Source organism: Anopheles merus, chromosome 3L, assembly GCF_017562075.2.
Source record: "Anopheles merus strain MAF chromosome 3L, AmerM5.1, whole genome shotgun sequence".
Classification (NCBI taxonomy): Eukaryota; Metazoa; Arthropoda; class Insecta; order Diptera; family Culicidae; genus Anopheles; species Anopheles merus.
The window spans coordinates 28,546,369-28,556,612 of record NC_054085.1 but is presented as its reverse complement, the minus strand read 5'-3'; the positions used below and the strand labels follow the sequence as shown (position 1 = coordinate 28,556,612).

Below are 10,244 nucleotides of genomic sequence, written 5' to 3'. Positions count from 1 at the left end.
GATCAAGTGTGTCGATACCCTCTCATCCATATTATATATTGCAAGAAAAGAAAAGGAATATAACGATTATTAAAACGCGACATCTATTGTGAAACTCAGTCATCCTTCGAAGCTGTGTTCCATAAATTGTTCCATTCTTTTTAGATCATTGAATGTCACTTGGGTTTGGTTGGAAAATGAGTCTGAAATGATTTTTTTAAATATACATTCATCAAACAAAAGAAAACAAACAATTGTTTCATCTAGGTGAGATGTGAACTGCAGAGCTTTCTCACTCGTGCAATAGCGCAGTGTAAACACTACTGAATATGCCGTTTTGTTCATTGGGTATTCCAATGTGTAGCGCTACAGCCAGAGTGACCAGAAATATCGATTTATATGTATTCCTACCGATTTTTTACATGCCTACCGATTCACAGATGATCGCCCTAAAACTATCGATTTTCCATGTATTCTACCAAAAATCACTGATATTTGATTTTCCAGTCATTTAAGATTAATCTGTGGCGCTTGGGATGCTGTTTCAAGGATCGCTATCCTCATTTGTTGCTTAGGCAGCGGTAATCACTACTGCGGGCGTGCGTTCGGAAAAACCATTGTTTTCAGAAATCACACGCATGCCCGCATCAGCGATTACCGCTGCCTTATCGCGCTGATGCACGTTTGTTTGCCTGGCACTTGAAAAATGCTATACAGTCTGTTCCCGAGTTACACGGTTCTCGACTTACGCGGATTCGGAGATACGCGGTTTTATAAAGTTGACAGATGAAATGTCAAATCAGTACAATTTGCTTCGAATTCGGTATAAATTGCATTTTCGTTAACAAATGGAAACCGCTTAAAAGCCAAAAATTTTAAAATTTTCTGCACGAATCATACCAAATAAATGATAAAGCCTATATAAGTATTAAATTAAATAAAAAACACCGAGTAATCTATAGTAGTTCAGTCAAAAAACGTGAAATTCGACTTACGCCGATATTCGAGTTACGCGGATTCGTCGGGAACACAGAAACCGCGTAACTCGGAAACAGACTGTATGCGTTTTGAATTCAAAATTTTATCCGTTAAAATTTAATGTTCATAATAAGTAAAAAATGTCAGGTTTGTGGATTCCGAGAATTGCTCGTCAAAGAAAATAATTCAAATTTGAATTTGAATCTCGCTGTCGGTGGTTAAAACGTTAAAAGAAATTGATCGTTAAAATAATTGATTTAGGCCCGTGTCTGTGCTCCATCGCATGCGATTTTATCGCACGTGCTGTCAAACGCTTTTTCGTATAATATTGCGATTATTTGGATGATTTTAATAATATAACGATTATGAAAAATTATTTGAGATTGTTCCTACAAAACACCACACATTTAGTTTGACAGATAAAATCGGATGCGGCGTCCGACGAAATCAAAATTTTTTGATTCCGTCGTACGACGAAATCGCACGTCCGACGTTATCTGTCAAATCCCATATAAAATTTTGACAGGCCTTCCGATAAAATCGCATCCGATGGAGCACAGACACGGGCCTTAATGGAAATTGTTGCGTTCTCAACAGTCCTCCTGCCTAAATCTGCCAAAATAATCTGGCCACACTGGCTACAGCTGACATTTGCTTGTTGACGTTTTTTTCTGGAGCTAATTTCAAAGCCGCAAGCAACGCGCGAAAAATAACGAGAAAGTAAAGATTGTGTGTTGGTGATAGTTTGTGTTATTTTGCCATTGAATAGCTATTTGAACCGCAAAACTCTCAGTGCGTTCAAACCAACAGTCCACCATGTCTACATCGATCGTAGGGAAGATAGCGTCCGTGTCGTTGCAGAACTTTGTGTATGTTTATCGTATGGAATGGCTGCTGTAATTGCTGCAAAAGCGTGTGGTCTAATCTTTATAATCCATTTCAGCACATACGATTCGGTGGTGCTGTACCCGGAGGAGTATTTGAACATTATTCTTGGCCCAAACGGAACCGGCAAATCAGCCATTGTGGCCGGCATCGTGCTCGGGATGGGTGGCAACTGCAAGCTGCTCTCCAGATGTGATAACGTAATATATATATAGCCAGCGTAAGGCACGTGAAAGCTTGTTTATGCATGTGCATTTCCCATTGCAGATCGACAGCTACATCAAGAACGGGAAGGACAGCGCCACGATCCGGATTTCGATCTACCGCAACAACCAGCGGGCCGTCCGGTGGTTTAGCCGGTCGTTCGATCACAGCGCCAAGAGCACGTTCGAGATCGACAACCAAACCGTGTCCCAGCAGGCGTACCTGCAGCAGATCCGCGCCTTCAACATTCAGGTGGACAATCTGTGCCAGTTTCTCCCGCAGGACCGGGTGCAGGACTTTACCAAGATGAATCCGCGCGAACTGCTGCTCAATACGCAGTCGTCCGTGTGTACGCCCGAGGTGCAGCAATGGTTCGAGGAGCTGAAGGAGAAGCGTTCGCTGCAGGAGAAGAGCACCAACCAGGGTGCGGAAGGTACTGCCCGGGTGCGCGAACTGGAAGCCCGGTTGGAGGCCCTGGAGGCGCAGCTGCAGTCGATGCGGGCACGCGAAGAGTTCCAGCAGCAGATTCACGTGTGTATGGCCCGGAAGGCTTGGTTGGAGTACGAGGAGCTGTTTTTGCAATACTCGGCCACGCTGAAGGACCTAAAGCTGGCAAAAAAGTGAGTCATCAGCAGCCCACACTCCGTAACATTAGTTTTCTCACCGATTCCATCGTTTACTCACTACATTTACAGATGCACCGAAGAGAAGGAACAGCAGTACAATCAGTTCAAGCAGGAAATGGAAGCAATACTGGCCCGCAAGAAGGAGCTGGAAACGTCGAAAGCGAAACAGGTAGCGATCGGCCAGCGCAGCACGGACGAAATCAACAGTCTGGAGGAAAAGACGGAACGGCTGGAAGATGCCATCAGCAAGCAGAAGCGCGAGCTGATGGACGCACTCGCCAAGGCAGACGAGCGCAAGACCGAGCTGGACGAGGCCAAGGTCATGCTGGCCGCCTTCGTGCAGGACTGTGCCGATTCGGCGACCGCGCTCGGGTCGGAGGACCAGGTGCGGCAGGAGATTTCCGCGCTGGATGGGAAGGAGGCCAAAATTCGGGCCGATAACGATCTGCTGATGGGGCGCCGGCAGGAGCTGAACCAAAAGATCGACACGGAGCTGAAGCCGGAGATGATGAGCATCGAGCGCAGCATCGAAACGATCGAAAACGTGGCCAGCAACAAGCTGCGCATCCTGCAGACACGCTTCGAGGGCACGTACAAGGCGGTGCTGTGGTTGCGCGAGCACAAGCACCTCTTCCAGGGGAAGATCTACGAGCCGATGATACTGGAGCTGAACGTGCCGGCGCTGGAGAATGTGCAGTTTCTGGAGAATACGATCGGCGTGCGCGACCTGATCGCGTTTACGTGCGAAAGCACACAGGACATGAATCTGTTTCTGCGCAAAACGCGCGAAGAGCTGCGGATCGACGGTGTGAACGCGATCCAGAGCGATCCGGCGGACAAGCTGCACTACACCGCCCGGCATCCGATCGGCAGTCTGAAGCGCTTCGGCTTCCACACCTACCTGATCGACATGGTGCAGGGCCCGTACCCGGTGCTGAATGGGCTGTGCAAGCTGTACGGGCTGCACAACATACCGGTCGGTGGGGCCGACTCGGCCAAGTACGTGTCCGCCCTGCCGGACGAGATCGGGCTGTTCTTCACGCCGTCGCACCGCTTCCAGGTGTCGAAATCGCGCTACACGGGCGAAAAATCAACGCGCAGCGATGCGCTGCGCACGCTGAACCTGCTGAACCGCTCGACGGATCACGCGCTGCTGGCGCAGAAGCGCCAGGAGCACCAGCGGCTCGTGCGCGAGTGTGACAAGATCCGCAACCAGCGGGGCCAGATCGAGAACAGCATCAAGGAGCTGCAGGAGCGCTGCGCGGGGCTGCGCGAGCAGAAGCGCGACCTGCAGGAGCAGCTGTCCAAGTACCAGCAGACGAAGATGAAGGTGAAGCGGCAGGAGCAAAAGTGTAAGGAGCTGACCGCCCGGCTGGTGAACGTGGACGAGGAGAAGGTCAAGTTTGAGCGGTCCTGCCACACCATCATCGAGCAGCTGCTGGACCAGCAGCGGCGGAAGGTGGCGGCGCTGGAGCGGTACGCAGCCGCCAGCCGGGAGCACGATCTGCTCGAGCAGCGGATACGCCTGTTCGAGGAGCGAAACAACGATCGGGAGGCAAACTTTCGGCTGCTGGAGGACGCCTACCAGTCGGCTAAGAAGACGCTCGCCAACGTGGAGAAAAAGCTGGCCGAGGTGAAGGCAAAATCGTCCGAGAAAAACAGCACGGCGCGGGCACTGTGCGCAAACAAAACGCCGGACAAGCCGGACTTCCCGTACAGGAAAGAGTTTGCCGAGCTGCCGGACACGATCGAGCTGGTCGAGGCGCATCTGGAGGAGCTGCGCGTCCGGTTCGAGTGTTTGCCGCAGGCGAACGAGTCGGTCGCCGACGAGTACGCCCAGAAGAAGCGTCAGCTGGAGCAGCTGCGGGCGGGCGTGGCGTGCTCCGAGCAGACGGTGGCCACTTTGGAGCAGCAGATGGCAGCACTGCACGACCGCTGGTACCCCGAGATACAGAGCGTGGTGCAGTGCATTAACGGGAAGTTTTCCCACTTCATGAGCTCGATGGGCTTCGCCGGGGAGGTGGAGCTGATTCGGCAGGGAGAGGTAAGAGAGAGGTCGACATGTTTCGGCATTGAAATGTTATTACATTTTTATTGATTTTAATTTTCTTTTTTTTTGCAGCGCGACTACGACGAGTACGGCATCCGCATCTACGTGAAGTATCGCAACGAGGAGAAGCTTAGCGCGCTCGATCGGAAGCTACAGTCCGGGGGGGAGCGTGCGGTGGCCATCGCGATCTACACCCTCTCGCTGCAGCACATGACGCAGGTACCGTTCCGGTGTGTGGACGAGATCAACCAGGGTATGGATCCGACGAACGAGCGGAAGGTGTTCAACATGCTGGTGGAGGAAACGTGCCGCACCGGGCAGTCGCAGTACTTTTTCGTCACGCCCAAGCTGCTGCCGCGGCTCAAGTGCAACGCCAAGATGAACGTGATCGTCGTGCACAATGGGAAGTACATCGCGAATCCGGATGTGTTCATACCGGATGTGAAGCCGTGACGGGGATAACACTGTGCCGACAAATTGTTGGATGTGTAGACACAAACCAACGTTTAAACTGTAAGTAAGAACACGGACTAGGGTTACTTGAAAGCGTAATTTTTCTTTCGTAACCTTTTATGCTTTTCCAAGAACAAGAGGCATTATAAGGCGTCTATATCAGGTTCAAATCTAGATATATATATTTATTATTACATCTACGTTCTATAGTCATTGTCTCGGACAATCCATCTATTTGAGGATAAATGTTAGACGTTAGCGATAATACGCAGGAGTTCAGACACCTTTGTTACATGACAGATAAACATTGTTGGATCAGAACGCACAGTTTTTATAGTTATGTATAATGTTCAGCATCAGTATCACATCAATTGAATCCAGCCATATCATTACCATTACAATGTTATTTAGTATTAGCATGTACATGATAGGTGCGACACGATACGACATATAAATCGTTTTAAATTCCAGTACAATCCAAGCATAACGAACAAAGTTTCACAATTTCAACGAGTAAATCCTTTGCGTTTCTTAAGCTGCAAATACTTTCCGTGATTTTGCATGGTTACATTACATTCACGTTAGTATTTTCGCCATGCTCTAAAGCTAAGAATGAACGGAATAAGAATCTATTTATCTGTTTAAATCCGTCTTTTTGATGTTTTGAATAATTACTAAGTTAGCTCATCGAAATCAAACGCTTTCCGTTACTCACTAACAGCGCAAAGGAAGGAATTTTGTTTGGTATCTTCTAGAAAAGTGACGTACGTTTGGGAATTATTTCTTAACGATTTGTGAAATTTTTGCTGTGTGTAGTATTTCACGTTCCCGATATTCAATTCATTTAGTCCAAAAAGCAATGAAGTATTTCCAATTGTTACCGACCTATTTTGCCCAAAAACTTCGAAAGTGTTCCATTTCCTGATGCTTGGAAGGCACGTAATGAACCTAAAAACAATGATCATAATGTTAAGTTGTTTTTTTAAACATTAACATGTAAATACGGTGTCTTGTGATTTTCTAATCTCTTATCGTAAAACTTCTGGGACATTCAAATAGTTGAGAAAGACTAATACCTGTGGTTTACCATGCGCCGAACTCGTGCTCGATCAACGCAAGAATATGATACCATGACATTCGAATTTAAGTTTTAAAATTTTCCTTTAATGTTTTTATTATGTTCCATTCTTGCCTCAATAATATATCTCACGTTACTTCTCCATTCTTCAGTAGATTTGTAGATTATCTGCAATTATTCCGTTATCATCCCATACAATATGTTTTACAAAAAGCTGTCCTTTTCAAAATCTAAACATATTTCGGATCAGTATTCTTCGATTGGCATTGAAAGCAGCGTGAGAGAATAGGGTTGTGTTGACATGTAGTGATTATATTTCTCAGTCTAAAAATAACACATAATTTCGGATGATTTTTGTTTATTAGTGACTTGTACAGCCATATGCCAATATGAAAGGCAAAGAAAAGTATTTCAAAACGGATAACAGCAGTAACCAGGTGCCTGTAGGAACAGATCGTAATTCAAAGGTGGATACATTTAATTAGTTTGAGCAACTCAAGTTAAAGGACGCGTGCCTTTGTATCTTTAGCTGGAAAAGGAAGGTACAAATAATACACATTTATCGAGGAATTTTGCTTTCGGGAAGATAGAAAGAATGTTGATAGTGTTTTGATGCCAGTAAACGTTGGATGTACATATTTTTTTATAACCATGCTACGCTTCCCCGGGGCTTTTAATGCATTGCTTTTAAAATTAATATTGCCATTAATGCAGCCGCTGTTATCAGGTAACCTTCGCTATAGTTGCGTACCGAAACTTTCTCATCGGCATTTGCGCCACCGATCCGCGTGGTTCACGAAGAACCGTTCGTTCGTTCGTTCGGCCACTATCAGCTGCGTGTAGGAATTTGTCGTCCCATCATGCGCAAAACCACCACTACAAGGCGACCGTACCGCCGCGCAACAGGTTCTCCCTGGACCGCGCGAGCTGGTTTCGCGCGGGCTCAAGATAACGCGACAACCATTTGCGTACTCACACGCGACGACGACGACTACACGGCAAGCGGTCAGTACACTCCCGGTGCGAAGATTAAAAACCGTTCGATCGTCGTCGTCGTTGTCGCCGTTCCGCAATCGATCGCGATCGATCGATCGCGAAATGGCTAATAGCGATCGCCAATACAAACAAGACAGGCAGCGGGCGGGCGCATACTATTTATGTCAAACGGTGCGGACAGAAGCTGGCACGATTTATAAGAACATGACACGAAAAGTCAATTAAAAAAAAGAAGGAGGGAAGCCCAAACCGCCGGGGTGTCGAAAAGCGATCGTTGGGGATGGCGTTTTCATGGCTTCTTATCGCGCCCCGTAGCCCGATGGTCGATGTCACTCCCCGATCGAGTTGATCGGTTGATGATAATGATGACTTTTAAGCGGGGTTTACGACGGTGGTGGAGCAGAGCATCCGCCTCCACAACAACCCAACCCAACCCCGCAGCACCTGTCACCCGTCGCCGGCAAACATCGTCCTGCGCGACACAGCGGTCTGGGGCCCTGGAAGGAGCCATAAAATTAATCCTATTAGAGCAGCATGCCGCGAATGTGCCAATTATGGAGCAGATTGATTTAATTGCCAAATGATGATGATGCGTACCGCTAATGCGTCCCCGGGCCGTCATCCGGCAGCATCATCCTGCGCCGGGTAGGTCGCCGCGTAATTGCATTCGCGTCCTAATTACCGCCTCTCGCTTCAACGGTGGACAAATTACTCGTCAACGCTACCATTATCAAACTGTAGCGCCTGTTGAGCACTTAGCGCGCGAGCGCCGTTCTCCCCCCGCCTGGAGGGGTGGCATTATAATGCGGATCTCAGGTCAATAGACGTAGCATGTCCGATCGGTTCGGTTCGACCCAGACGGCGGGGAGGGGCTGGGGAGCAAAATCGGTCGGTCGGAAAAGAAATTTTGCCCTCGGGGCGATCGGGTGAATCGGACGCGCGATCCCCTGTTGGGATGCGTTCGCATCCATCTTTTCTAGCCCGGATCAATCACAGTGCGGGACAAGGGGCACGACGGGGAGAGGACAGCGGGTGATTGGCTGCATGTGGAGTGGCCACCTCGCATGCTAATGGATGCGGACGCCCGGAATCGTCACTTATGCGGTGCAATTAAGTGACCGGTGGCTCGTTTCGCTTCCGGTGTTACGCCGAGACGTCATGATCACGATGTCTGACATCGACATCGGCCGCTGTTGGATTGGGGCGTCGTTGTTGGTCTGAAATCGATACGAGAACACGGGGAGTGGATGGATAGCCGACGGACATGCGCCGGGCAGAGATGAGTTATCGTGCAAAGTAAGCTGTTGATTAGAGAATGATGTATGTTATTACGGAATTAAGATGCTGAGCTAGTGACAATTTTCCCATTTCGTGCAGTACGCTTTATCTGATGTTGCAGTCAAAGGTGCTTATAATTCTTTAATGCCAGATTTTAACGGACTTACAATCGAAATCTGTTGTTAGCGTCTTTGATAGTTTTAGGTGGAATTTGTTTTATTTAGCCCAAATCTTGTATCAGTCACTTTTGAGCTTTAGGGTCGAGTTCGAGGGATTATTAGAAAGCTTTCGTAGCAAGTTCTAGGGATTGTAAGCAATATCTACAATTCAATTTGTGAAGGAGTATGTCATTCTGTTGTGTTATTCTTATCATTGTTAGCATACTGTCAGAAAATGTGTTCTTCTTTTGTCGTCTGACTAATAGTGTACTCCTCTAGTGGTTTAAGTTAGTGATACTGCTCCAGGAAGAGATTAAGGTACCTCAGAATCCATCAGTTCAGTCCAATTACCCTGACTTGATTTTCGAATCGAATTGAGATGTCTTTTTATCAGAGAATAAAGCTCAAGGAAGCTGGTGAGCGAAGTGATAGCTGATGCTGAAGATATTCGGAACATTTTCAATGCTATCCCGAATCTCTTTTCGAAACGATATTTTAGACTACTCTAAATCTGTAACCTCCGTTGGGAACAGGCAATATTTGATTTATTATATAGAGCTGGTACATTAGATTACATTAGAGCTGCACGTCATTAGCAGTAGTATGAATCTGTAATGTTTTCCAATGATAGAATAAAGGATATTACCGATGAAAGTAGCAACAATGACTAACAACATCTACCTCACGAACAAGGATATCGTTTAAACAACTTTTCCAGCAATAATATCAGGCCTTTCTTAACAGTCATGAGGATTCTGTTTCGGGACACACTCTTCTAGGCGACTTACTCGCTTCTAGGCACTTTTTAACGAATTTGTCAAAGACAATGACATTGGACGTTAAATGCTAGTTGGATGTTGGTGCCAACATGTAATTCTATAAAACTTGTGAGTGATAAGATAGGCGGAGCAGAAAAGGTTCCTGGTAACTCCAATCCTTCAAAGCACTCTGGCAATATTAACTTGACAAGTAAAGATAGCAATATATATGCTAATCAGATCGATTAAACTTGCCCTACGCCTTTTTTCTTGCAGAGGAGTTCTCTCGCACCATCAGCCTCCTGATTACGTTCCTGATCGATGTGCAACGGAGTGACATTGGTTCTCTCGATAAGATTCCACCGAGAAGAATCGTTTGGGTGTCAATAAAATTATTAAATTTTTAATTGATTCTGTGCTCCCTCGAGGGCAGAGTTAAGGACTTGCGTGTCTTATCGTGTAGTTCGCTCGGCGAACCAGCTCTGGAATGCCCCACGAGGTGATGTGGTTTGTCGTGTTCGTCCAGTGCGCTCCCGAGGTGGGTGAAGATAAACGTAAATGACTTCATTTATTATGTCGATAATTATACGCTTCATCATTTCGGCATCCCAATGGTATGACAGCGGCCAGCGCAAGGTTGGACCTTAACGCAATGACACAACCGTAAGGGTGGTCTGCCGTTCACTACGCAAAAGGCGCATGTGGCGATTGCCTGAACAACTGTTAGAGAAAGAGAGGAAGAAAGAGAGAAAGAGACCGTTCCCTTCGATTGAAAATAATTATTCACAAATTATCTTAAGG

The 10,244-nt window shown here is 47.0% G+C and overlaps 1 protein-coding gene across 3 annotated transcripts; it reads left to right on the top strand.

Moving 5' to 3' along the window:
* Window positions 1-1,607: 1,607 nt before the first annotated feature.
* LOC121600010 (structural maintenance of chromosomes protein 5) lies at window positions 1,608-9,242 on the top strand. Of its 3 annotated transcripts, XM_041928252.1 has the most exons (5): window positions 1,608-1,826; window positions 1,901-2,042; window positions 2,110-2,666; window positions 2,742-4,716; window positions 4,795-9,242. In XM_041928252.1, exons 1-5 carry the CDS (start codon window positions 1,774-1,776, stop codon window positions 5,173-5,175), a joined length of 3,108 nt encoding a protein of 1,035 aa, XP_041784186.1. In that variant the 5' UTR covers window positions 1,608-1,773; the 3' UTR covers window positions 5,176-9,242. The 3 variants fall into 3 exon arrangements, with proteins under 3 accessions (XP_041784186.1, XP_041784184.1, XP_041784187.1); XM_041928250.1 differs by lacking the exon at window positions 1,608-1,826 and having other exon boundaries at window positions 1,845-2,042; XM_041928253.1 differs by lacking the exons at window positions 1,608-1,826; window positions 1,901-2,042 and having other exon boundaries at window positions 2,320-2,666; window positions 2,740-4,716.
* The last annotated feature ends 1,002 nt before the right edge of the window (window positions 9,243-10,244 follow it).

Bases quoted from the DNA above. Each gene is read 5' to 3' on its own strand.
- LOC121600010 (XM_041928250.1), top strand. From the start codon at position 1,845: ATGGCTGCTGTAATTGCTGCAAAAGCGTGTGGTCTAATCTTTATAATC. The intron at 2,043-2,109 runs GTAATATATATA...TTCCCATTGCAG, and splicing joins TGCTCTCCAGATGTGATAAC to ATCGACAGCTACATCAAGAA. The intron at 2,667-2,741 runs GTGAGTCATCAG...CTACATTTACAG, and splicing joins GACCTAAAGCTGGCAAAAAA to ATGCACCGAAGAGAAGGAAC.